The sequence below is a fragment of the Colletes latitarsis genome, chromosome 6 (assembly GCF_051014445.1).
Source record: "Colletes latitarsis isolate SP2378_abdomen chromosome 6, iyColLati1, whole genome shotgun sequence".
Taxonomy (NCBI): Eukaryota; Metazoa; Arthropoda; class Insecta; order Hymenoptera; family Colletidae; genus Colletes; species Colletes latitarsis.
Window position 1 is genome coordinate 21,922,888 of NC_135139.1, and position 27,959 is coordinate 21,950,846.

Genomic DNA, 27,959 nt, shown 5'->3' on the forward strand with positions numbered 1-27,959 from the left:
TAGGGTTACTTGGACTCTTGAGAATTGTCTACCCCTGAACTCTGAATGTCAATAGGAACGTATATACTACATAGTTCCCCGAGTATAATACATAGAAATAAACTAAATACGACGAATTTCGTGCGAAATGTTTGGAATTATAGCCTTGTCCGTTGACATAAAACGGGTCTAACGATATTAGCAGCTCGTATATGTACCATTTGTAGCAAGCAACGAGCCGAGGCAATCTCGAGGCAACTATTGTCTCGATCGGTCGTACGTCGCGTTGTCTCCACATACACACCGAATCTGCTTCCGAATTGTCGGTCCACGGTCGACGTTATTCGAACTAAGACCTTCGTGATAATCGTATTTTTTAGACAAATATCCACGCGTGAACAGCAACGAAAACTTTACATGGTTGAAAATTAAAGAAAGGAAAAGTTTGTTACGCATTATTCGCGTAGAATGTCGATGTCAAAGAGAATTTCCGACGATCGAGAGCGTGTACGGCGGTGATACACGCGTTTAAGTGTCCGCCATCCGTGGGCCATTCAGCCCCGGCGATGGGAGCCGCGCGCCTCGCATCGAAACAAATTTATAGGGGGGCGTACGCCCAGAGAACGAGTAACTTCCAGGAACGAAAGGTCGATCGATCGCGCGAACCAAACTTCCGCGATACTATCGACGTGTATTTATACGTGGGTGCGTTCGACTCACCCTTGGATTACGATAACGCGTTATCAGGGACGCGAGCGGGGAAGGCCCCGAACAATGGCCGTACCGTGATTAATTACTTCGAAAAGTAGCGGAAAGCTAAAAATGATGGATGCTTGATGGGCCGGATGCATTAACCACGAAATAAGTAACTCTGGACATTGTTGGGATATCTTCTTCCTGCGCGTTGTTCGGTGCAATAGAGCACCGAACTGATCGCGTTTCGTTGCAAATTAAGAGGAATCTATTATCTTCCGAGTCTTCCATCTTTGCTTTGACATTCGACAAATTCGGATTCAACATTGCTGAGGCCTCCTCGAGTACAAGAATTCTCTTTTCCATTATCGCTGATAAAATCGCGAACGTCTGATTCTTCCTTCGTTTCTTTGATGTTCGACAAATTCGGATTGAACATTGTTGGGAAACGGCCTTATCGGGCACCGGAATTCTCTTTTCCATTATCGTTGATAAAACGTCGCGCCGTGGCAGTTTGAATTCGAAAAGAGATTTTCTTGTTTAACGATATTTCGAACTCATCAGCCCGCTGAAGACTACCAGATTCCGCTTGATGCAAAAGTAATGGAAATTTTGCCGGACGGGTCGGGCTTGCATTGCAATACTTTGTTGCAGCGACTGGTGTCGACGATTCGTATCTCGTTAGTCAATTTGCCGGGGCAATTTTATGAGCGTCAAAGGACAACGACAGACGCGTATATAAATTTTACCGTGGCGGCTCGTTAGTTTACGATTTACTCCGCGATCGGTATGCACGAAGGGAAAACGAAGCGTACGATCAGAAGCACGTATCGAGGTTGCCCGGCAGCGTTCGACGTTGCTGGGCATCGGGCGTTTTTCTCGACGAAGAAAGCGAAAGGCGCGCGATATGTACCGGTTTAAAGGTGAAACTTCACCGTTGTTGCCCAGGTGTCATCGATGGGTCATCGAGGATTCGCAGTTATCGCCGATTAACTCGTAACTACCATCCACCGAATTTATGGGACTCTCGAAACACCGCGGAGAAATATTTAAAAGGCTGTCGTTTGCTTTTTTCTATAATATTTATTGGCAAAGTCGATTATAATCATTTTTTATGAATAGATATACCCCGGAAATCCTACCCAGTTTGGAGAAAAAAATTCGAGAAGGTGTGAAATTTTTCGACAAAATTAAAAAATTTCAAATCATTCTGGAAAAATTATTTTTGGTTGGAGGGGTTGATTATAATAATTTTTGGTCAATAGACGTATCCTCGAAATCCTAACCATTTTCGAGAAAAAAATTCCTTACCGAAAATCTAATTTGAGGCCAAAAATGCTTCCCGTAAATGCGAATCTTTAAAACATCATAACTTCTGAACGGATTGGACGATTTTAATGTTCAAAAAGCCAAACGCCGCGTTTTTTAGTGTTGAATACGTAACAATTATAAAAATATTGGAAAGGTTGTTCCTTGGTCCAGAAAAGTGAGGAAAACCCCATAAAAATGGTCCAATTTTCAAACAGCCATAATTCCTATAATAGTGAATATATTTCAATGAAACTTTTTTCTGAAGTAGAGCTCATGGGTACCTACAAAAAAGTATTAGACAACTTTTCTATAGGGCGTCAAATAAAATTACTAAGAATGAAAAACGAATTCTTAAGAAAAATCGACGGGTAGGTGCCTAAATTTTTCGGCGAAATTGAAAAGTTTCAAATCGTTCTGGAAAAATTATTTTCGGTTGCGGGGGTCAATTATAATCATTTTCGGTGAATAGACATACTCCCGAAATCTTACCCACTTTCGAGAAAAAAATTCTGTATTGACGGGACTTTAAACGTTATTAACTTCTTAACGAAGCCACCATCGACAAATTGGTATTCTTGATTTTTGTCTTATTTTAGCCTCTAGAATCTCCCATTAAAATTTTTCCCAGGGATGGCCGAACACCCTGTATATCTTTGTGCACGATTCTGAATGTGAGAATGATTTGGCATATAATAATGTTATTGTTTCTTTTCTCATTAATAAAGAATATGTTTCATTTTTTGTTCTCGATATGAGTAATGACTAAGTATTAAGCTATCGATTGGTAATCTATTTTCGACAAAATTCCTTATCCTATAATTGTACGACATGTACGATTTTCACTGTGAGTGATTGTATACGTATCGCGTTAGTAATTAGCGATATGGACGCGCGGCATCCCCTTGATGTACAGTATACACATTTTGTTTAATGTATCAGCGACTCGAAAAGCTCCCCAGACTCATTCTCAACGCGACAGATCGGATGGAAAAATGCCCTGTCTCGAAGAGTCGATCGCCATTTAAGGGGCGATGTTTCGTCGTTAAGCGAGGGAGTATTGCGCTTCGATAAAGGTTTCGACGTTCGTGTGGACGTAACGCTGCCTGTAAAATTTATTTTATAATTCGTATGTTCGCGATCGGAGGTAAGCAGCGGTCCCGGGATCCTCGTCGTCGCCGTAAATTAAGCGACGTTATCGCGCGAAACGTGGATTTCGTTTCGGAGTTGCACGGCCATAACCGTGCCACGGCGACGGCTCTTATCGGTCCGTGGCGACATCGCGATCCAGGCAGAAACGTAAATATTTTCTTCCGGATGCCGTTGGAGGCTCTCGCGTTTCGAAATTCACGCCGTTGTCCCCTCCGATGTTTACGCGGAAAATCGAACAGCCGGCGGCCGGACGCGCGATTTTTCGCAACGTCGACGATCGGGTTCGACGAGGCGGGGAATGAAGTTCGCAACGCGCGTACCGCCATTGTTCGGGGAAACGTCGAACGCGAGGGGTCGATAACGATTAACGATACAACCGGTACCACGTGGCTTTGTCGTTTCGAAAAGCACGGATTCGACGCTCGAAATTTTGTCGGGCCTAAGCCGCGACGTACGTTTCCTCTTTTCTAGCGACAGGAAAAATTTTTCTTCAGACTTGGTTTTTCATATGGAATCACCACCCCTTCCGGTTGTAATAATTAGATCATCCCATACGTTCTGTACTACAATTTAAAGCAACATTCCAAACGTATGATAGAATTTTATGAAAAACAGTAAACTTCTCGTTCGACAACTTCCCTCCCTTTGGCAAAGCCAAATTGTCATTTTTAAATAGTTTACGCACTTGTGAGTCTGGAGATTGTTTTATTATATGCTAACAAAAGTATCCGTGCGATCAGGCTCAGGCACGATCAAGAAAATTTCATTCCGTGATATATGTTTGTTTTAAATTTGTATGAATTGTTGATGTTGGTATGTTTTAAATTTCAGGAATCCCCTGGACACGCAAATTTTGTTTCGTTTTCTGTAAAATTACAAATTCTATCCTCGTCGATTTCAGAATATCCAACGGTACGATCTTACGGGACGACCTAATGCATTACGATCGTTAAAAGCCCAGTGTAAAAGGAAGTAATACGTAAGGGAAAATACAAATTTTACGAGAGAAGTTTTAGAGTTTCGAAGTATCGTTCGATGGTATCTGCTTTCGCGTGAATAATTATTCTATTTTGTACGCGGTAATACGTAGTAGAATACGATAACGTGAAAGGCAAATTAAATCATTGTTTCGTCGTTGGACGGTAACGACGCGAAAATACGCCGGAAGCGTCGTTCCCCTCGACTCAATCGGTGCTCTTTTCGCAGTCGTTCCCGGGGGTTGATTGTTTACGGTTGTTATTGCAACCCTTTTACACCCGTGCCGAGTTGCATGCACGTCATGTGCGTGCGAATAATACAGCCCCGCAGTTTACGGCGTAATATAATGTTAGAAACGAGCTGAATCCTCGGTATGCAAAGCGTCCTTTGCTTCGAGAACGGTGCAGTCGCGTTTCTTTTTACATTCGCGCAATTCCAAGCAGCGCAACCGTGGCATTATTAAAACGAGAAAGGGGGTGGAAGCGACCGGGGTAGAGTTGAAAAGCAATATACGAGGACGCGGTGCATCCTAAATGCAACGACGATTAAATTAACCGCGATCGAATATCAATTTTAATTGTTATTCGAGAGACGATGCTTTTCAGAAATCTTTAAGAAACGCAAAGTTGGTTTCCGTTACCTTCGACGTGGAATAGCTCGGTGTCGTGTGTGGCAGACACGAAGCGAATTCCAGTACACTCTATCCTCGGCGTGATCGATCGTTGCAGTTAACCTTGTCGTAAAAGGGGGCTGATTATTAACCACTTAACCGCCGCGCCCGAGTTAACTCGGGCACGTAGTCGTCGCGTAAACAAGCCTATGCCTAGTGACTATGTTAATAGCGAAATAAAAGAGAAAACAGAAATCTTGGAGCACAAATTTTCTTGTTGTTCCTCTGTTAAGCTGAGTTCTATAATATTTATAATACGATAAATTCGTCCACTCTTTGGTTGCAAGAAAAAGCAGAGAAATTAATTCGATAAATAAAATTATAAAATACGGGAATTATACAATCGAAGGAAGAAATCTAAAAAAAAATTGCGTATGTTGTAATCTTATCCTGTTGTCCAAAGTACACAAAAATAATAAGGTATGATGCAAAGTGTGTTTGATTTTCCGTACGCTGGCCGTGATTGTGTCAACAGTTTCTCGATGATGGACACGCGCGAAATCGTTCGAACGCGAGGACAGATAAGATCCAAGATCCATGATCGTCACGGGCCTCGAGTACGCGCGTCAGAGGAGCCATAATACTTTCGCGTCGATGATTGTTTTCGTTTAGCGGCCGTTTATTCGCTCGTAATCGCACCTGCGATCCCAGATCGCGGTCGTCGGACACGTAATATTTTCATTCGTGAAACGGACACCGTCGCGTAATCTTGTTTTCGTTCGCGAAACTTTCCGCGAGAATCTCGTAGTTTCCAAAATCGACAACGGGACCCGTCGATCCACGCTCGTTGCTCCCCAGATAAGAACACGAGCGACAATGGACAATTTTTTCTTAACAAAGCTACTTATATTCTCACAGTCGTATCAAATATTTATGCAACGACGACCCACAGGCTTTCGCGATATTTTTCGTACATTGTTTGCATGGTCCACTTAATTTCATTGGCCAGATGATCGTTAGGTTCGCTACAAAATATTTTTCAACGCGTACGGACGCTTCCAGGAAACAATGTTGCATCCATTATCGCATCAACGCGGAGAACAGAAACTTAAGGGGGTAAACGACTGTGACGAATTGAAATTCTTTTTAATGTTTGGTTTGTACGAAACTTTCGATCAAAGTTCCGCCATTCTATAATCAATTATTATTTTCATAAATCCGTTTCTTGTCTTAGAATTTGTAGTGAAAAATTACGCGCCCGGCCGTTTCCAACAAATTTTCGAAGGCCTCTTACTCCTGTTCCCATTACGTCTATAATAATTAATATTTTTACACGAAACTTTTACAAGAAGTAGTTCAAGAAATGTACTTTCGAAGACATTCAACATTTGTTAGAAAAAGTTTCAAAGTTACCCCCAAAAAATTCTTGAAAAATTGCTTTTATTTTCAGCCGTCACGGTGGTTTCCTCCCTCAATGACATGCTTTTTCGCAGAGTATCTGTGGGTAAAGGAGAATAGTTCAGTCGTGTTTCGACCGTCTTAGACATCACACTTGAGATTCCTCTCCTAGGATGGCCGTTGTTTAAGGGCGTCGCGTAACGCTGGCGCCAAAGAATCGGCCTACAGTTTACCTCTCTGCATCAATGTTTATATTATGCAGCACTGTGCCCACAACACCAGCAACATTGACTAGAAGTTTATTGGTATTAAAATGCTGTTCACCAAATCTTGATAAATGTGAGCAGCGAGTGGACGGTGGAAAATTAATCAAAGCGAAAATTCATAGCGCGATCGCGTAAAATTTAAGTGGGTCGAAAAGAGAAAGATATTACCGGAATTAGCGATGGTCGCTCGGTGTATTTCTCGCTGTAGTTCCGAGATCTCGTTCGCTGAATTGTTTGCCGCGATTCACCGGTCGGCGTATTACCTCCGGGGGCCGCGGAGGCGCGAAGAAACTCCGTCGAAGCGCGAAATTGTACGATACGTGGTACAATATAAACTCCGTTCCGTGAACAGAGCGATATTTAAATTTCAACGAGCCCCGGCGCTGCTGACAAATATTGCCGTTTGTTTGTCTGGAATCCTCCGTTCGTCGGTGCATCGAAAAATAAACATCGACTGGCCTTCGAAAAACGAAATACCAAAGGTGCCGCCAGCGAGAACGGTTTCGCGACGCGTTTGTGTACTTTCAATTAGCGGGCCCGTTAATCGCGTACAATTAGCCGGGGGGATCTTCGCGCGATCGGGCCGCCCGCGCATCGAGCCGCGGCGGTGAATTTAAAGTCCGTTGGAAAAGATCGGTCATCGTCGGAAGCTCACGAATGGAAGCAGAAATGTGGAGAACGAGTCCTGGTCTCGGTTTTTAACGAATTCAATCCGGGGAGTCGACGTCCTTGCGAAGTCGCGACATGGCCGCGGATAATACCTTGAAACGTCGAAGCGAAAAATGTCGGTGTTCGTTATTGGCGTTATTATCGCGCGTAATCATATTTTCGCCAGCGTGTGCACGATCCGTCGATACATCGACGTTACGGTTTTGTTTTCGCGCGTCATCGGCCCGCGGCGGCGGGAATAAAAACTGCACGCTCGTTTCGTACGGTTCGAGCGGCTGGCGCGCACTTTTCGATCAGCCTCGTTAAAAATACATTTTTTTCTCCTCGGCCTCGTTTACGAATCCATCGCGTCGGCCCGGAGCCGAAACGCGCAATCAGCGGGCAATAAACCGGACGAGCCTCGTTAACTCGACGACCCGTTGGCCCGCGCCGCCTCCTACGTAACCCGGATGGCGGGTCGAAACTGACCCGTACCGCTATTTCATCGCAAACAGTCTTAATTCTTAAAACAAAAGCTCGCATCATACCACCTTTATACGTAGATAAAATTTTTAACAACGGAAAACGGGGATCAAGAAAATAAATTAATCAAGTTTCGGATAGCGTTTACTTCGAATTGTTTATCCGACTCTTTGTTATCGTTCTTTACGCGAATAGTCCACGACGCGTCCCGTTTTCGAGAGTTCGCGGCTACTTTTTTTCACTCCCCGGTCGTTTCGACGGCGTTCACAACATGTTTGTATAGTATCAAATTTCGTTTTTTCGAAATCGGTAATACGTCATTCTATATTCCGCGCGCGTTACCGACAAATATTTTTCTTTCGCCAAATGGTTCTCCCGCGTCGAATCGTTTAAATGATTCTGAAAAAGATCCTCGGTGTAACCGTTTTGAAAATTATCTGCCGGCGCGATACTATCGCGGAACAACGATACGAATCGTCGATAGCGAGACTCGAGTGGACGTCGAGCATGATATTTGATGAAATTTAGCTCGATCCTCTGGATCCGTTCACCTGTGACCGCTCACGCTCGTTGGTCCCGCGGCTTTCTAAATCGTTTTCTTCGTCCGACGTGTCCCGCGAAAACATCATCCCCGGATCGCCGCGAAAGCAACGCGCGGAAACTTGTTGCGTCTCGTCCGAGCGACTTATTTTCTTCGGCGGTAGACCGAATCCCGGATGCAATTACACGACCATTTATCGTAATTGCGTGTCGCTGCACGCGCCGCTGTAAACACCAATTTGTCGCTCGTGCGTCCAATTAGTCGTTATCGAGCGCTTTCGTTGAAACGCTCCTCGCTTCGACGCGACATCGACGCGAGAACGAGGCGAGATATCGGCGAAAAGTATTTTCAGCGAACCGATTCCTCGATCGGAACGGCCGCAAAGTTCATCGGTGCGCCGATTCCTACCGTCGCGTCTCCATTTTTCTCGCCCATCGTGGTCGCGAAGTCGTCCCGTTTCCCAGAATCGTCGACCAGGATAACGAAACAGAAACAATTTTTATGTTTTCGCATTTCACGAAACAGTGCTCCAAGCACGAAAATATTTAAATGACTTTACGTCGGTCGAGTAGCACGTGTATTTTTAAACGACGGATTCTTGTGTTTATCTTCCCTTATCTTCGTATTATATTTAAATAATACATTAAAAATAGATACGTATAAATACATTCCAATATAATTAACTCTTCGTGGACTTCGTGCCAGACGTATTGGAACGATCGCCGGGCAACGATACATCGACAGAAAAATATTGTACAAGAAGATGACCACTCCACGGACGATCAATATTTTCCGAATATAATTTCTTTGAGAATATACGAAGTCTTAGGAAATGACTCGATAACATTGGTGTCCACTCGGGTATCTTTAAACAAAAATATTATTTCAGATAAAAAAGTTTCGTTATCGCCCGCATCGCGTAAACGTGCCCATACTTTTGCCAATATCCGTGGATATTATTTTTCCGTTCGAGCTTTAAACTATGTTTGACTATGGTAAAATAATCGTAGAACCCGCGACATGATAGCGAAGTGCAAATTGGCCCTCTGGCGAAGACGAGTTTCACGGTTCCAGCTGCGAGGGATCGAAGTCTCGTTTCTTTATAAACACTTTGCACGGGCGCCTCTCTTTTGCAAAACGATCCTACTCGCATGAGTTCGCGAAAACGGGCGTGTCCGCGTCTTGATAATTGACGGAAAAAGACGCGCCCGTCCTCGGCTAGGAAGCGCAAATATTTTTCGCCAGCAGCACCACTCGCGACCGTTACGTCAGAAGAATTCGCGAACAAGCCTCGTAAATGCGATTCTGTGAATGTAAACACGTGTTCCTATTTTTCCTTTAACTAATCTACGCTACGGGCGAGACTCGTTTATAGCTGTCTTTTACGGCCGCCTTTACGAGCGACGCGCATCCGTCCGCCTAAATTCTTTTTCTAAAACGGTTCCGTTGTCTTGTAAAATCGCAATCGCGAACCGCGTCGCGCGTCGACTCCGCCGGATCCGGAACCTCGAAAGTAGGCCTCCAGCCTCGTAGAAAACTCACCACTTTTCAAATTTGTTATTTGTAACAAAATTAATCTTAAACAATATTAACCTCGATGCGCCCGAACGTTCCTTCAAAGTTTGTTTCCGTTTCGGGAGCGATCGTTTTCAAGTTATTTTCGCGATCCACGCGCGTTTAGTTAATAATAAATTAAGAATTCCGTCTCCATCGAGGTTTCGAGCCCTATCGCCGGACTCTGACACAGGAAATGGCTATCGTTTTTCGCTTCTGAAGCACTTATGTCATCACTGTCGCTCTTATCGTTATTTATATTTGTACGAGCTTTTAAATTCCCAAACACGCATCGCCGTCGGGTTATATTGGCTTGTTTTTCTACGCTCGTCTTTTTTTTTTTGGCACGATTAAGGGTCACCCGTAACCGAGACCCACGCTGATAATAATTAATTAGCGACTGCTGATGTAACAGCGTTTGCACTGGCAACGACGCCAGTCGAGAAAGTAGGTTCGCGTCAAACCGATTTCCGACGAAAACACGAACTTCTTAGACGCGTCGAAAATTGAAGTTCATAGAGGATAGATCTTAAATAAGGTCCTCTCGCGATCGTTAACGATAGAAGCAACACAACCGAGCTGGCAAGGCCGCGAGATAGCGGATTTACGTCGAACTTAACGTAACCGTAAAATTTTATCGTCGGTTTCGAAAACGATGTCGCTGTCCGACGAAATCACGAATTCCTTTAGGAAACCGTGAACGTTTCCAGCGCGGTCGGCGGTCGGTTGAACGGAGAAGCAACGACCGGCAAGGTTCGCGATCAGTCCACGACGACGATACCCTTTGACTCCGGAGTGCTCCAAACTTTTCCAAAGCGATCGATGCCTTCCGAGTTCAAGTGTTTACGACAGTTTAAACCAAGAGAGAGAAAGATACACGGAGAGGGATAGAAAGTGAAATAAAACACGATTACGGGTTGGGTGCTCGATAACGCTCGATCGCCTTGGCAGCAGTTTGCCCGAGTAGCGGATCGTGCTTCGATCGCTAATCAGTCGCGCCTCGCAGGTGGCTCGGTCGCGTATTAATCTCCGTGACGTAGATCCCCAGAGCCGGTGCACGGTTGGCTCTCTGTGTATCGTTCGCCGATTTAGTATTAGGTTCGTCACCGTTCGCCGCGATGACGCACGTGGTCGCGTGAACGCACCTGCAACAACTCTGAAACGAAAACAATCCGCGTAAGGAAGATCGTACAAATATTTTTCGCGTCTCCAGCCGCGAGAACGCAGAAGGGAACCAGAGACGTCGTTGGCCATGGTGGGACCGATGGTCCCTTTCGAACAGCGCGGAATCGTTCCGGTTGCCGGACGCACGGAATGCTTCCGCCAGAAGGTAACGCGACCGATAACGAACGAGAATTAATCTTATTTTAACTTCGTCACCGTGCGATCCGGAAGGTGAACGAAACGCGGTAAAATCGAGCGCGACAACGAACGCGTATCGCGTTCCGTGCAATCGGTCGTCGAACTTCAAAGCGACGCGGGAATTGCCGCGACGACCATCAACGAAGTTTTCCGATAAATTCAACGAACGCGATCGTGTTCGGGCTATTTTTAATTATTCTTGGGAATAAAAGATTAATTTTGAGAATTAGATACAAATAGTTTGCTTGTCTCCAATCGTTTAAAGGTAGGGTTTCGGTTTCGTGGACAATTCGAACGCTGAGAATTTTTTCCTTCTTCCTTTCGGTGGCAAAGATGTTTGCGATATTTCGAGCAGCTACGCGGGGACTCGAGAAATTTACGCGTTCCCTTTTGTCCGCGTTAAGACAATTCGGTCGCTTTCGCATTCAAAGCGCGGCCAATGGAAGCGACGGAACTCGGAAGATGTGGGTTTTCATCGAGTTAGCAAACGACGTTCCGTCAGCGAATACAAATCAGGTCACCCCGTGTGCAAGCACACCCACGCGAGCTCTCCGGCAGTCTACCTGTCCGTTTCAGTCCCGCGGACCGTAGGACGTACCGGAAGTCGCCCCAACGAGGGACCACGGTCGCCCACGATCGATCAAAGATTCCGACGCTGGAACAATAAGTTACTCGTATTGACACACTGCGTTAGACCCGCGCGAATTTCGTATGCGGAAATCCGCAGTCGCCTCGCCGAACTCTATTTTTAACGTTTCTCGCGCGAGTTTTATCGGACTCGTGAATAAACAATCTTTAAAAAATTATTAGTCACGAGCATGCGAACCTCGAATCGCTGGCCCACTATAGCACTGCCAAAATTTGCTTGGCAGTCCGTCGGTGACACGAGTGCCATTGAAACGATGCTGGCCGCCCGATTCGAGGATCGAACGAGGCTCGACAGTCGAAAGCGCGACTGTTTCGTCGCGCATCGCGCTTCTCCGCGACACTTTGCGCCTTTGTTTCTCGTTCGTGATTGTTCGTAACGCTCGCATAAATCGAAAACGATTGGTAATCGGCGGCATCAGCCTGTAGAAGCTCGCGAAATGCGCGTAGAATTGTATACATAATAAACGTGAACGTGAACGTGTGTCCATATTGAATTCCGGAAGTTTACAGGACCGAGGTATCGAAACGTTTCGTTCAAAATATTCTGTAATTGAGATTGGTTTTCGAATAAAGGATATTTTGTTTATGTTCGCCATTTTGACAGACGCGTTTGCTCGACTTTTGGTGAACTCGTCTTCCGAGCGAAGGGTCCGAGGAAGGTGTGGTGATCGATCAATGGCTTGGGTTCGCCAGATGAATTTAAGCCGATTACAACGATCTTCTTTTTAATCCCCCCGGATATCGGATGGACCGAATTCGCGTATCACGATCCGACGATAATTCACTCTCCCCGATTTTGCTTCCCGAGCTTCGTTGTCGTGCGCGCGGTTTTACGGGGGCCTTCCATTCTGCAACTCCCAACAACGAACGAAGTTTTCGAAATACTTTGCGCAAACACTATTAACGACAACTATTCCAAACTCTGCGTATTTATTCGAGAAAACGTACATTCTTTCGCAAATAAATATTGATTTATGGCGATGAACCTATTGCACGAAAATACACGCTGACCCGGTGTCCTTCGACGCGAAAAAAAATAATTTTTCTGTTCGTCTTTCACCGTTTTCTCGAATTTCTTCGTCGAACTACCTTCTCGATAGTAAATGGCGACGGCGAGATACACTTTCCAAGTAAACACGTTTGTTCTACCGATGTATAATTAACACGTACGATATTGTGCAGCGCGTTTCGGATAACGGGTTGTAAACTGCCTGACACTCCATAATGTATCCATGATATTTTTACCGATTCACTATCTCCACGTACAACTTAATGCAGTGGAGCCGCGCCGAGATTGAATTACTCTCGAGAATGAAATGGAGTCTCGAACTGTGGTTAACTGTTTATTGTAACTATCTACTACGGGTCGAAAGTGTAAAAGACTGTCTAGAATACGAACCTAGTCATCGATAGGAGATCCATTGTTCAAAAATCAATTGGTTCGATGGGGGTCGGTTTAACAAATTGGTAACGGAAAATTGCGTTGGACGATTTTGGGAATTTTGAGCGTACCATTTTCGGGCATCGTCGCTAATAAACAACGAACATTCGTGGCGTAGGCGTGGACCAAAGGGTTCGATCTCCTAAATTGTCGGTGAGTCGCCTACTTTCGCGATGCCTCCGTGAAATTGCCCGAATTTCTAGGCAACAGTCACTGTGAAACACGACGCCACAACAATCTATTCGCATACGCGTCGGCCCTGACATTAATTCGAGGAAACTGAACGCCCCCCTCGCGAATTTCAAAAGTCCCTAGGGCCGGTGGCGCCTTCGCTGTAAGCCGCTCGTTCAACTCGTTGCGTAATGGTGTCGTAAATAATCGGCGTGCGTTCTAGGCACTATTATTAGTATCGGGTAACGCCGGATCGTTTGTTCGCCGAGATCGCGACTCGCGAGTAATCGTCGAACGTGGTCAACCGTTGCTCTGAAAGGATTTCGCGCGACAAGCCTGATCAAGGTTGGACTCGGCCTGTCCATTGGACGACCATTCCAACCAAAATAAAAAATTATAGACAGCTTCCAAACGATGGCTACGACTAGGAAAATATTCGTGAATTTTTAAAATTCCGTCTAGATCGTCGTAAACAACGTAACTTAAAATTTGTTTCGCGTCTTATTTTCGCGAAGTCGCTAAAATTCAAGAACCCTATTCGAACGCGAGAAAACAATCGTCGCTCGTAAACTTATTTACCGCGATCGTTTTGTCGACAGTCGGCAGATACGCCAAAGCGTGTCTTATAAATGGACTTTGCGCGCGTGCAGATTTTTTCGCCAGCGGCCGTTTGCTCGACGACCACGCGTGAACGGTTGTTTGTTCGTCGATCAAGTAGGCGCGCACTCGCGACGCTTTTCACCAAAAAAATCAAAGGACCGCTTTACGATCGCTCGAAGACTGCTCTTTCGAGTGTGTCGTTTAAAATTCGAGTTCGAGGTCGTGCGCGAAGTCGAAACGTTAAACCGTAAAGTTTGACGTTTAATCGCGTTTCCTTTTACGACGCTGCCGATTTATTATCGCGGAGTTATTGCGATTTCAAGGGGAAGAAAACCTGATTCGCGTCGCAGGAAAGCGGTACAACTTATAGAGCGCGAGTAGAAAAAGTTTCGGAAGAAGTATGGACCGCGGGACTCTAGCCGCGCGATTCCACCCATATTCCGGTCTTTTTGGAAATTGTTGCCCGCGCGCAGCATTTGTCAAACGTCACGAAACTTTTTACAATTTGGGAACTCCCTCTGTTTCGCCTCTCGAGCGTCGTCTCGAACGAAATCTGCCGGAGGGGGTGGACGAACGCGAAAGTCGAAGCTTTAATTTCGTATGTCGGGATTTAAAAATTCGTAGACTACTGTCTACTTATTTATGAGTTAAGAGACACGTAAACGGAGACTGCATTGCCCCAGTGGCCAGTATCTTTCCTCGCGAGCGGGCTTCGTAAACACACGATTCGCGGGCAAATCGACGGCACGATTAGACGGCCGATAAGAGACCGTGTATTTTCGTCGACGGTGTCTAAACGCTAGATTAACGAATCTACATACGTATCGGGAGATCGAGGCTCCTTCTTTTCACGTGCAACCGATAAGCGAGATAAACGCTCCACGGACCCGCGTCGCGACTTCCATTCGCCCGGAGTCCTCCATTTCCGTTACTCCCTAGACTTTGGTCCCCTGTCCTGTGTTCATCCGGCCTGTTTCGTTGTCATTATCTACGAAATAGAGAGGAATCTGTCGCGCCGATCTCCGCAACAGCCTAGATAAAGACGATACGCCCGGGCTTCTGGCATCGAAACGCAATCAGACGGTTCGCAGACGCTATACACACAAAGTGAGATGGCACCTTGCGTTATCGTCCCAAAAATCTCCGTTTGCTTTTCTTTACGGTACGATAAAGCGTTCGAAAAAGTCATTGTTCCGCTCGTAGTGGGGGAGAAGAATCTTTTGTTTGAGAATAACTTTTTTCCTCGAGATTTGCACCGAAATGTCTTAAAATATCACGATTTCTGCTCTCGCGGAAAGTCATCCCCGCCATATTTTTGTTCTGTAATCATCGTGGAGCTCCGGGAGAGCTAACCTCGCGTCGTTATCGCCGACACGCGACCAACACTATCTCGAGATACCAACGATGGGAGTTAACCGAGCAGAAAAGTAAAATTTTTGTGTATTTTAGACACCGAAAGGTCAATCGAGGAGCGTGTGGTTGGTCGAGCACTTGCAAGAGAGTGTAGCCCTCTGTTGGCGAGCGCAGAAACTATTTTAGTCGAAGACGCTCGCTTTGGGATATCTCTAAACGTATCCTTGGACCGCGTAATCCGTCGATCATAATATTTGTCTTTCCTAATCAAGCCAATTTGTTCGTCGGTCATTTCTTTTGGTATCGTACGAACGGAACGGGAGATTTTTTGGCAGATAAGAGCACGCTCGGCGCCTCGCCCTGCGTTTCCAGCCGCCTCTGGCCGCTTCATTGCTCGTTCACGTGCACATTATCGCGCGATCGCGTGGCCGAAGTTCGCGCCACGGCCGGGGGACTAATTAAAGCAGCGTGATTTCTGAAATTCCATCGGGCATAATCGGCGTCGGCCGTCGCCGGGTCCGTCGCGGCGTCGCCGCGTGAATGAGGTTCGAAGATCGACTCTAATCCCGGCCACGAATGATTCACGCGGCCTACGCGATTTACTATATTCGCTGTAAGTGACCAAGAAGCCGTCGTAAACAGCCGATAAACGGTACAAATACTTTTTTATTTATCGCCAGACGGCCATGCCTCGCTCGTTATCGGTCACCGTACGACGATACTCCGCGCTCTTTTCTTTTTTCCTCCCTTTCCGTGGCCGGCCTTTATCCGCATCGTGTACTCTCCCACGTTCCCTGATGCTCTCTTTTTCTAATTGCATTTCTTCCGTACGATCCTCTTTCTACATCGGTGGTAAACCCCCCTTACCCCTTGTTTTTTCCATTCATGCGAACGCACGAGACGCGACCGACCGTTGGAATTGGAAAATTACTGCGCGAGACGCCTCGACGCGGCTCGTCGTTGTTCTAAGTTTCCTTTCTCCTCTAACCCTTGGTACGGAACACCATGGCCGGGTCAACTTTCACCCGGTACTTTTAACATTTTACAAATATCGCGTCCGAGTTGGATTCGGGATTTTTATTTGTTCTCAATGGGGGATACGAGAGGGTGGGTTCTATAGAGAAGACTAACTCGAGGCTCAAGCCCTCCTCTTGTCAACCAGAATATTTATTATCCGAATTGTAACCGTTCCAAGAGATTTCTTAGAGTTTGAAGCGCCGGTCACCGGTGACCACCGTGGCAGTCGATAATTTTGGAGTCTGTAGTATACGGACAGGACGAAAATAATATTAAAGGGAGATTATCTGCGCAACAGTTTGCCGCTTTCACGGAGTGTTCGAGCAAGGAAAGTTTATTATAAAAGACATGCCACGCTCAGGACATCCTGCTGATACAGTGATGCCGGGAAACGTTGATAAAGCGAAGATAATTAACGTGGACTGGCGGACTCGCTCGTAGACGGAGATTCTTGAGATCGTTGATCGACTTTAATCTGTGAACCGGTACATTCGGTGCAAATAATTTAAAAAAATTAAGATTAGGTGTCCTCTACGCGAGAGTCTTCGAGCGAGGTGTTTATGCACCGTGTAAAAAAATATTAAAGTCATTTCGCGTCAACTGAGAGGCACGTGAAAATCTCGTTCGGCGAAGATAAATACGATAACGTATTTGTTACGAAAAAAAAAAGGAGTATTGTAGAAGCAGTCGTTTTGAAAAGTCAGCGTGCAGTAACGCTATCTTGGTACACGCAAACATGCTTGTCTCGAGGCATCGAGTAGCGTAAACAACCGCGGCCATGGTCAAGACTCAGCACGTGGCGTCCTCACCGCGACAATGCATCGGTGCCTGAGATAGTATCGAGCAATGGAATTTTTTAAGAATTCGATCTTGGATTTAAAAAACCGTCGATCGCCCATTTTAGCCCCGCGATCTTGCACCGTGCGACTTCCCTCGATTTTCTATAGCCAAGACAGCGAGGGATTTAAACTAATCGGGGCTTGGGCTAATTACTTCGAGGGTCTCCTTCCCGTTTTCGAAGTGCTTTTAAATAAACGAAGAACGCGGGACTATCGAGCGAGTCGAATAAAATTAGCGCTAGGGACGATAGAAACGGAAGGATAATGGACGATTCACAATGCGAGTACATTGTCTGTCGTTCCTGGAAACCAAACGAGCGGCGTAACGGTTTTAAGCAATTCAAAATTCAAAAGGTTGTTTGACAAAATGACCCTGTGGTCCGGCCAAATCCGTAGGCCTAGCGAGTCTTCGAACCGAGCCGGTTTACGCCGGCAATAAAGTAATTTCCGTGGTCTTCGCTTCCTGGGAGCAATTTGCGCGGCAGTATATTGTCGGGGCCTGTAAAAGATCGCGACGGGTCGAGGCTATTTACCTTTTACAAGTTTAATTACCCTTTTAAGGAATTCGGATGTAAGGAGTGCTCGAACAGCCGCGAGACAGGTTGAAACTCTCGAAAATCGCGTACCCATTATCCGCAGTCTGATTTAATTCCTATTATCTATTATCGAGCTAACGGTCAACAATTATTACAGATTGGCCGGTTGCGTTTATAAGAAGCTATCTTTGAACTTGTATCAGGCGTTCGTCGGTGATCCTATCGCTTAATTCTTTTTTTTCAGAAGCGTAATAATTGTGATTATGGATAAGCGTTATTGATGACTTCGCCTAGCGGAATCGGGACGAAACTCAGTGACATCGTTAGCGAATAACGCTGTACCAATTTCTTAACCCCCTGACGTACGATTTAATGTAATTTTTGCAATGGTTACGAAGAAAAATAGATTTGGAGATTGTATGGTAAGGGATGTATCTTTTTGAGGTTCGCTAGCGCGAATACTTTTTCGGTTTACACGCGCGAAACGATCGAAGCGTTAAATGGTTCGATTCGAAGGGATGGGTTTCGCGCCCCGGGACAATAAGGGTGCACCAATTAACCTAGCGGACGCGATTTCCGAGCGGAAGAATTAAAAGTGCGTTCGAACGGCGAGTGGGAGGGGATGGGGGACGGGGTCGATTTTATAAATTAATGCCGTCACGGTGCGAACACGATTTATCCAGTCGCGCGTGTAGCCGTTTAGCGGTCGATAGATGGAGCGAGCTATCGTTCGTACTCTCTCTTTCTTCTCCGTGGCTACGTTTCCCATTTTTCTTTTTTCCACGTTTCCGTTCATTTTTTATTCGTCGATATGCAACGTGTGTGTGTGTGTGTGTGTGTGTTCTTTTTTTTTATTTGTTGCTTTGTTTCCTTCGCGTACAATGCGATCGATAAAACGTCCGGCCGATCGACGGTTTTATCGGGTGCACCTTCGTAACGCACCGTCGAGTGCGGCCGATTTCGCTCGAATTCCCAACTAATTAGTCACGTAACGCGCCAGATCCTGCAATCGGCGATCGACCTGGAATTCGCCGATCAGATCTAACGCGATTGCGCGCCACGAACGTCGGATCCGTGCCGGGCCCCGCGGTCTGTTCTCTCGCCACCGTAGATCGCAATCGATAAACACACCGGGGGACGGGACACCCGTTTCGCGAGCGAGCGAAAACGCGCGTACCGTTGCGAGGCGAGGTGAGAACCCGATTAATCGCGTTGACACCGTCAAGGGGCACGCCGAAGACGGAGCATTAACCCTAGGAACGCCAACACCGGGACCCCCGTCCATCGTAAAATCCTTAAAATATCGTATCTCTTAAAGGCAATTTTCAAGAATTTTTTGGCTGTAACTGTGAAACTTTTTCTGATAAATGTTCAGTGTTTTCGAAAGTACATTTCTTGAACTACTTCTGGTAAAAATTTCGTATAAAAATATTAATTATTATAGACGTAATAAGAACCAGCGTGGGTGGCCTCCGTAAATTTGTTAGAAACGGGCGAACATATGGAGTAACGTTTATTATTTCATCCAAAGTCGACAAAACGTAGCGAAAAAAAAGTATTTGTATCTTGAAATGTTAGAGAATATATGTGAGAAGTTTCGAAAAGTTTCATCAAACCCTTATGCTGTAAAAAAATTGTCAAATATCACTTCTAGTTTTATCATTTTACATGAGTCTCCCCCTTTAAGGGTTAAGATCGACAGAATCGACGCATCTTCGAATAATTCAAACAGTAGTATAATAGTGTCCTATTTGATCGTTTACAGAGATCCCTCGTTCGCGATCGAGGGAGGTACTATTCTATCGATCGTATTGCAGACGAAAGCAAAATACTTTCTGTGAAGTTTGTGTAGTCGACGAATGGCAGATAGGAACCTCGAGCACGGGCTTATTATTATAAACGATACCTTGACAAACAGAGCAAGATAACCAATGGTAGAACGAGCCCAGGGTTGCAGATTATTGTTATCCGACAAGGTAGAAAGGCCCCCTAAATTGAAATTCGTTAACGCGAGGGTAAATTACGCGCGGGGCCCCCGGGGGCCGTGATCGAGGCGCAACATTGTGCGGGGCATATTAAGAGCGAGACCCGCGAGAAAATAAACAGGGGAATTTGCATCTCATTGAGCGTCGAATTCGCGGAAATTAGAGTAATTTCGAGCGTAGCGGCTATCGTAACGACCGTCTGGACGGCTGTTAATGATAGGTATTTAGCACTCGACGCGCGAGGATCGTTTTGACCCTCGACCGATACTTTATATCTTTTAACTATTAATTATAATTGTTTTCCTGGATCGTTTCTTTTTTCAGCAAAATTTAATGGTACTGGTCGTCGAGCGTTCTTTTCTCTCTTCTTCGAGGATCGAACAGCAGATAGTCCGGGGTGCGAAAATCGTTCGGGGTCTCTTTCGAATTCCGGCTAAAAAATTTATTCGAGCGGAATCTTTGAGTGTTCAGAAGCAGAAAATTTCCCCGTTGCTGTTTGGAACGATTGAAATCATTGTCCCATTGGCGTCGACGCGGTCGCTCCTTTATTTGCCAGACGTCCACGTGCCGCGCGCATTCATTAATTAGCCGATCATTTATTTAGCTCAACTAGACTGTTTCTCTTTCCCCCGTTCCATCCGATCCAACAAAGGCGAGGTGGTTATTGTCGCGATCCTTCGATCGCGTATCATTATGACACGCGCGTCGAATGACGCGACACGTTCGCCTTGCTCGCTTTTCCGCGATGGCCATCTCGAACTGCGTTACGCTTAAGAAAGGCGCAATGCATCATTTCTACGCGAAACGCGCGACGACGACTCGCATAATAATTGTTTATTTAATAAGCGATTAATCACCGAGTCGCTTGCATGGCGCACGTGGATGATAATCCATTCGAAAACAAAGGCGCGTGTACGTTACCAATTCTACCTGGGAACAAGCGAAACGTTATATTACCTCGTTTAATGGCGTCCGTACGCCCTCGATCGAGTCTCTTTCAAAGAAACCAGTTCGCTTCTTCGGTTTGAAGAATTGCTTGGCAGTTTTATTCCAAGATGTTACAATCGCGCGCAACGTATGAGAAATGTGACTAATTCCACCTTGGAAGCGAGATCATAGTCAACAGCTGTGACAGATTCAAAAACGGGGATAAAAAGTGATCTTACGTAATATTCGAAGCTCCCGAACAATGATGCCCATATTACACGAAATTCCCTTATCGTTTTGTTTGGTATAGAGAGATAACACAGTTTTGTATGTTTAGTTGGTTGCTAAGTGTACAACTGTATGCAAAGTGGGATAAAAAGAGCTGTTCGAGGCATGGTCGCGTAGCGGGGAAAATGGATTTGCAACGTTTCGATTTCTTTTACGAAACGGAACGCGGCGAATTGGTTTCTCCCGCGAACGGTCGGTTTCGATGTTTCTCCCGCGCGAAGCGAGAAGAATAAGAATCGCGGCCATTCTTCGGCGATTAGTCACTCGTGACCGATTTTCCAGCGGTTTTCTGGCACCGACATTAGCACGGGTAGATAGGACTAGAAGATGCGCCGTACGTGTGCCGGTTTATATACCGGGTGCGCTAAATACGACGCTTCCGCGTCGATGCATAAGATAACCGAGCCGTGGTCCCGTTTCATTCGTCATCTATTTAAAATCTGCATTCCGCTACTATTAATTTTACGACGTTTGAAAGGACGAAGGGAACGCCACGCGTTACAACGTTTGCAGCTCGCGCGGTTAAAATTTTAACGATAAAACATCGGGGGAAATTACTTTTCCACGCTCGTTGGCGAAAAAACCGTGTATTTTCTAAAAACTGTGCCACCGACGTAGAAACGCGTTTTGACCTGCATCCGTTGCGTTCAAAATATCATCCGCGAACAGCAGCTTTATCCGTGCAACGAAACAAAATATACAAAAATAGTGTACGCTCTTTAATATCCCCGTGGAAATTATAAAGTAATTGCTTTTCGTAGCAAACGTCGAGATCTGTAACGATAATTTATTATTTTTTGTCGCTCGACCTCCAGATTTGTCGAATATCGTTTTAAATTTTCTGCACCGCGTAAACAAGGCCGCACGTGTCGCAACTTTTCCAATTACGTTCAAATGTTTGCACAATTGTGTCTCTTTAATGCTTTGTACGCGACGCTTGCACGTGGTGAACGATGATAAATATAACCTGGCCATATTAGCTAAAATTAAATATTGTACAACCAGCCGTACGGTAGTCGCCGCGTTTTGCGTACGCTCGCGAATTGTAGCATTTACGTTCCATTAATCAAAACGCGAGCCTGTGGCGAACGCGAGCCCGCATTTTCTTTCGCTGATCGTTTGACGAAACGACTTTCTCAAGCCAGACGATACAGAAATAAGAGTCTTCTTTCGAGCCGATGACCCGAACGTCCAAACAGTCGTTACGTAAATCTTGTAGGCGGCAACTATTTTTTAAATATTAAAGTTAACCAAAGCTCGTCGTTAGAATCAATAATTTCCATTCAAATACGATCCCTGTAATATTAGTAATTTTTTAGGTTCTTCTTCTCGAAAATTTTATTAATTATTCGTGCTTTCGATTGGCATTATTTTTAATCAATTGCAAACCGTATACTATATACGGAATATTAAATATATTCGAATATGTTTGATGTTGTAAATGTGCTGAGAGACAAAGAATAAAAGTAGCGGGGATGCGTAAATGGTTTCAAACGTTCCGCGCCAATCTATCGTCCTTCCCATAGAGGTCGACACTGTACAACTTCTGTAGGAAGTTACAGGATTCAGATATATTTCGCCATTGCGATCCGTACACGCAACAAGTGATTTTTCGGTAAATAGTAATCTTAGCCACTGAATGGCATCGGTTTTGTAAGAATAATAAACGAAGATAATAACTTTTGATCATTTCTTTTAACTACTCCTCGTTCGTAAATATAAGCTCTGTAATAAATAGTACGTTGAGGACTAGAAAGATAAACAACCCCAATTTTTATTCATAAGTTGTCTGATAATTATATATAAAACTATATTCTACGTAGAATCGTTCACCGTTTCTTTGAAATCACATGTAACGTGTGTCGTATTTTAAAAATTGGCTGTTTCAGAGGGTCCTTGGGAGGAAAGCTCGTTTTTTAGGTGTCAGAATAACTAAACGCGATAACGTTTTAAATCGAAATAACCATGAGACCGCATTAAACAACTAAATAGATAAAAGAAACGCAGCCGTTATTTCGGAAGGTACGTCGGCTCTGCCAAAAGCAATACGATACCGGGGGACTCTGATCGAGCAAACAATGATTCGACTATTCTGAATGGCGAGTATACATATTTCAGTATTCGGCGGCCTTCGCCGGAGCTACCAGGCCTCGACAAAGAGAAAGGGAGAAGTAGAGGGGGAAAAAGGGGAACAAGGATTTGTTTTCATTGACATACCAGAGCGGGAGCTCGGCTCGTTTCGCAAAAATCTATTTTCGCGCGCTAATTACGTACCGCGGCAACATCACGCGTCACACACGAGCCTTCTTCTCTCGCGCCTCCCCGCCATGTATTTCGCCCTCCTCGCCCGCCGCTCGCTCGGCGACGGATGATTGTTTACACTGCGACGAGGCACTGGAGCAAACGATCGCGATAATAACGCTCCAAGTTCGATGACTGCATGACATATTCAGTGGAAACCTCCCGTCGGGGATAAAAGGTTTTTTTTAGGTCGTTCCCCGAGACTCGCGAGTGCAAGCGGCGCGGCGATCGCTACGCTTTCCGTTCCTCGCTACCCTCTTGTTTACCCCCCCGCCCGTTCTCGATCGTTACGCTCTTCCGTATCGACCGATCGATGGAATCTTTTTTCCCGCCGCGCAACGTTTCGACGAATGTCCCGCGATTATCGTTTCGCGTGCCCGCGAACAGGAACGTACGCGACTTCGTGACTCGAGATAATCGAGACGCGATTCCGTAAAAATATTCAAGATGGCCACGAGTGACCGGGCGGCAAGGGAGGCAATTGACCAGAGGGTTCGCTCGTTTGGATAATTATAATTCTAGTCGCGGACGGCGAGAGAGACCCTAGCTCGTACGGCACGCATAACGACCGGGCAATTATTCATTTAAAGAAACGATAATGCCACCGATTCGCGGAAGGAGTCAACAACTGCGAGAAACAGTTCTCTCCGCGTACTGGACTTTGTCGTTCCGTGTGTAAGACCGTTACGGACGGGACGTGTAAACAAGATATCAACGGTTGGACGTCGGACAACAATATTATTAAATGGACCAGTCGCGGATATTAATCGACGGCAGACCGAGCGAGGCTGTCGTCGAACGACGGTCGACCACGCATTTGCGTACTGCGACGACGGATCCGTAGTTTGGACGCGCGGACAAATGGCGCTAGATTTGTAAAACGGATGACCGTCTCATCAGCGGTACTCGCGACCATTCGTCACGGGATCGGTGGCTGAACTCTGGGTCCGAAGAAACTCGGGAATTTTTAACCAGATATCGAACTACTGGCCCCCAAACAATATTTTTGTTACGTTTATTTTGGTCGATTCGCGACCAAGGATATTTTATTAACATCTTATTGCATTCGATGCAGCGTACAAATAAAATATACTCAACAGGTCAGCCAAATATTATTCTACGCGACAGTTGACAGTTTCTACGTTTGTTTATAGGAATGTAAAATAGGCAATCATCTGACACGAAAATTGACGCGTCATAAATGTGCGACACCTGGCTAACGTCTTAATTTCATTTTCTGGCTATATATTTTTAAATTAAAACCGAAGAGTGGAGTATATTCGAAACGATAATAGACAAATATACTCTTGCATGGTATATAGAAAGAAATACACGAATTTTTCTACACATTTTCTTTCGCCCTCGGATCGTAAACCGCTATAGGGGTCGCGCCCTCTTTAGGAAAGATTGCACCAGGGGTATGTTTCGCTTTATCATCGTGTATATCGATATTTATACACGGAACATGGTCTACGAAAACATAAAATTCATTTGACCGATTGTAAATAATTAAATTATACGATGCAGTCTGTTATACTCTGTTATCCAAATATGGTCGTTAGCAAAGCTCGAGTGAAATTATATTCTCTAGATGCCAATAACGATGTCATCGGTGGCGTTCTTATTCCGCGCGGAACAGAGCATTGTCAATTTGTTATTTATTTTTATCGCGCGACGCGTCTCGATTTCCCGTCGCGCGGCGCCGCGCAGCACCGTTACACAATTCCATTGTACAATATTTGTTGTGCGATTTATAGATACGCGCAGCCGAGGAATACCGTGGCTGATGTGCTGCATTCTTGAGATTACGCGTGAACTACTTTTCGAGAGAACGCGATAAAAGTCTTTTATCGGACCATTGCGTGCCCGATGGTATCGCGCGTACCACGATTGATATCGTCGGATGTTTTCAAAATCGGTGCCTGGCGATAGTCCGGCGATCGACGAACGCGTAAGGGAAATCAGCTGAAAAGTGCAGCTACACCATGACGCGAAGCCCCGATCGATGAAAGAAAACCGTAGCGGGGAAACCCAAGCGTTCGTATGGTAAAAGGGACGCAGGGAGGAGTCAACTATTTGCTCGAAATTGGCGCTCGACGAGCACCGAACGCTACAGAAACGTCAAGTACGACCGTGGCAGCGGCAAACATGTAAAGTCAATCGTTTCGGGTTCAGAACGGGATGAATAAACGTAAAGGAGGCTTTAAAAGGGCGCGCGTGTAAGTGGGCAGAGAAGAGGGAATGCTAAGTAGCAGGGCAAAGAAGAAGACTAAGGAAGGCGTTCCTCGTGATACTCGCGACGACCCGACCGGATGCAACGCCAGAATGGGAATGCAAGCCTCCGCGCGCGCAAGAGTCCGTTACTCGCGTCGGGTATTTCCCAGAACGCGACTATAAACAAACAACACACCAAGAGAGAGACGGGGCACTGTGCGCGTGTGAGCCATGCCCTCCCTTCCAAGGCAACAACAACGACGAGCCAGCAATTCCACGCAGGCGGGGAGGGGGTAGAGAATACTGGCGCCGTCGGTTGGTAACCCCACCAGGAGCATCGCGCATGCGCAGACCACGGGATTCCCCAGGCCTCCCCCACTAACGCCTGTACGACTGTCGCCCCACTCCAGCCGCTCTTTCTCTCTCCTCAAACGACGGTCAAATTCGCACGTAAAGTCGTTCTGAACGTTTGTCGATGCTGACGAAGTATCCGCAATGTTTACCGTCGATGTAGTACGCTAATTTTAACGAGAAGGATCGAAATCAATGGCTATACGCTGGCTCGTCTGCCGTTGGTTCGACGATTTCGACACGTTTTCGATTCGAAAGGAAATAGACGTTCTCCTGCCCAATCATGCTGCAAGAATGCGTAACGCTCTCTTTCGAACCGTTCCTCGATGCGCGCCGTTTATTGCTTCGTGCCGTCGAATGCCTCGCATTCTAGTCTCCGGAAGCGAGTCGATTCGTTCGAGGGTACGCGTGCCGGCGAAATCGAAAAGTTTCATCGACATTTTGCTTCTCGATGCGATACAACCTCGACGTTGAACCGTTCGTTGCTACTATTTTCTTTGTACTCGCCAAGATGCCGAGAACGTTTTTCCGAAGGGACTCGACGGAATCGCGGCCGTTGAAAATAATATTATTTACGCGGTCGTTGTTTTCTGTTTTTCGATCCGTAGTTTCGGCGAGAAAAAGGAAAATTGGACGTGCCGGCGGGGACAAGAAGAGAAGAGAAAGACTCGACGGTGGTGTCTCGATGCTTTCATTGCAATTTTCGCACTTGACCGCAGGGGTAAGCGTGCTTTACGATCCGCGGTAAGATTACCATCGACGCTGGAGATGGAGAGGGATTGCTACCCCCTCGATCGCCCCAGCACCACTCCCGGATGCGGGTCTCGCCGCTGCTGGTGGTGGTGGAACGACGCGTGGTGGGGGGTGACGCGAGAGTGGGGAGGCTTGCCGCCAACGAGTGGCAGATGGTGGGGGGAAAGCGCGGGTTAGCAGCCGGGACACGCCAGGCGTAGAATTCAGTAAGCGAACGGCTCTCAACGGCCACGAACGTGTTTTTCGTTCTTCGGTTCCCGCGCATGCATATATATATATATTATATACACACGTACCCGAGACTGATCCGAATGAAACATAATCGAGACGCTGTCAGAAATTCGTAGTATAAACCGTGATAACAAACAGACACCGCGACACATACTCGGTTGTTTCTCGAGAGTTTACTAGAAAAAAAAAGCAACAGAAAAAAAAAACAAAAAAGTTCTTTGGTTTTTCGATTCTTTGGTTCTTCATTTTCGTTTCCGCAACTGTGGCTTTAATCAATCAAACTGGATTCCAACAAGCAGTACATGTCGCGATTACATCGCGGCTACCGGAGGCTTAAGAAATTATTCAAGGTAAGAGGAGACGAAAAAAAATATGTAATTATCGGTTCGACGTTACGGTGAAGCCCCGCTCGCGCGTTTTTACGAACGGGAGAAAATAACGAATCAGTTCGCGTAAGTTGTGCCTCGAGTGTGACGCCAAGCAGCTTTAGTCGTGTACCCAAGTGCCTCGTTCCCGCGGAAACAGACGGAAATTCTGAAGCGTCGTTTCTGTTTACGGTACGATTCGGCGGGATACGCAGGGCGACGCTCAGGGGATTCATCGCCCTGTCAACGGGGCAATGTTTGCTCGCCAATCGCGCGCGAAATCTATTGTTGTTCCTTGAAGAAAATTCGCCAAACGCCCCGGGACAAAGTAATTCTCGGTCCGAGGAATATCTTGAGAATCTTCCGAGACAACGTTCCCACGGATCGCGAAGCTCCCGACGAAGGAGCGTGTGGTATATAACATTGTACTGAAAAGGCGCGTCTTCCATAGAATCGACAATTGTTTTGATGCTACGATATTCCTCTTCCATTTGCGTTTCTCTTTTCGAGCGTGTTTACGATTCGATCGTTTTTTTTTTCCATTTTGGCGGGGAAATTTGTAAAATCGATTTCGCGCCGGAACGTCGTGCAAACGTATGTGCATAATTTTCGCGCGATTATGTCGCCTCTCCTGGAAGTTTAGTCGACGAGCGAAAGACGCTTCGGTGAGGTTTCACGAAAAATTTCTCGAGACGAGAATTTTTGGACCCCGCCTTGGCTACGAAAACGGACGGTACATTCGGTATGCCGAAAAAGAGGTGAAAGAAAGAGGAGGTTAACACACCGTTTCGAAGCATGAATAATTTACACTCGCTCGAATTTAAATAAATTCGCCCGAAGCTGTCGGTTCCAAAACAGGCAAGGCGTAATCTCGACGCCGTTCGAAAGTTGTTTACGTTGACCGTCGAAGGCAACTTTAAACGAATTCTCGCAGAAATAGCGAATATATCCCCTTTGGACAGATTCG

General features: G+C 45.9%; 1 protein-coding gene across 2 annotated transcripts in view; it reads left to right on the forward strand.

Annotated features, from left to right (window-relative positions):
* The window catches only part of Pdk1 (Phosphoinositide-dependent kinase 1), a 484,825-nt gene that overhangs the window by 443,412 nt on the left and 13,454 nt on the right, over positions 1–27,959 (forward strand). The window contains exon 1 of one of the 2 annotated variants that reach the window (XM_076767332.1): positions 26,593–26,977. The exons of the other annotated variant lie outside the window; for it this stretch is intronic. Within the exon in view, the coding sequence (XP_076623447.1) occupies positions 26,930–26,977 (48 nt within the window). The 5' untranslated portion in view covers positions 26,593–26,929. Of the gene's footprint in view, positions 1–26,592; positions 26,978–27,959 lie in introns of those variants that run through there. 2 annotated transcript variants of the gene reach the window in all.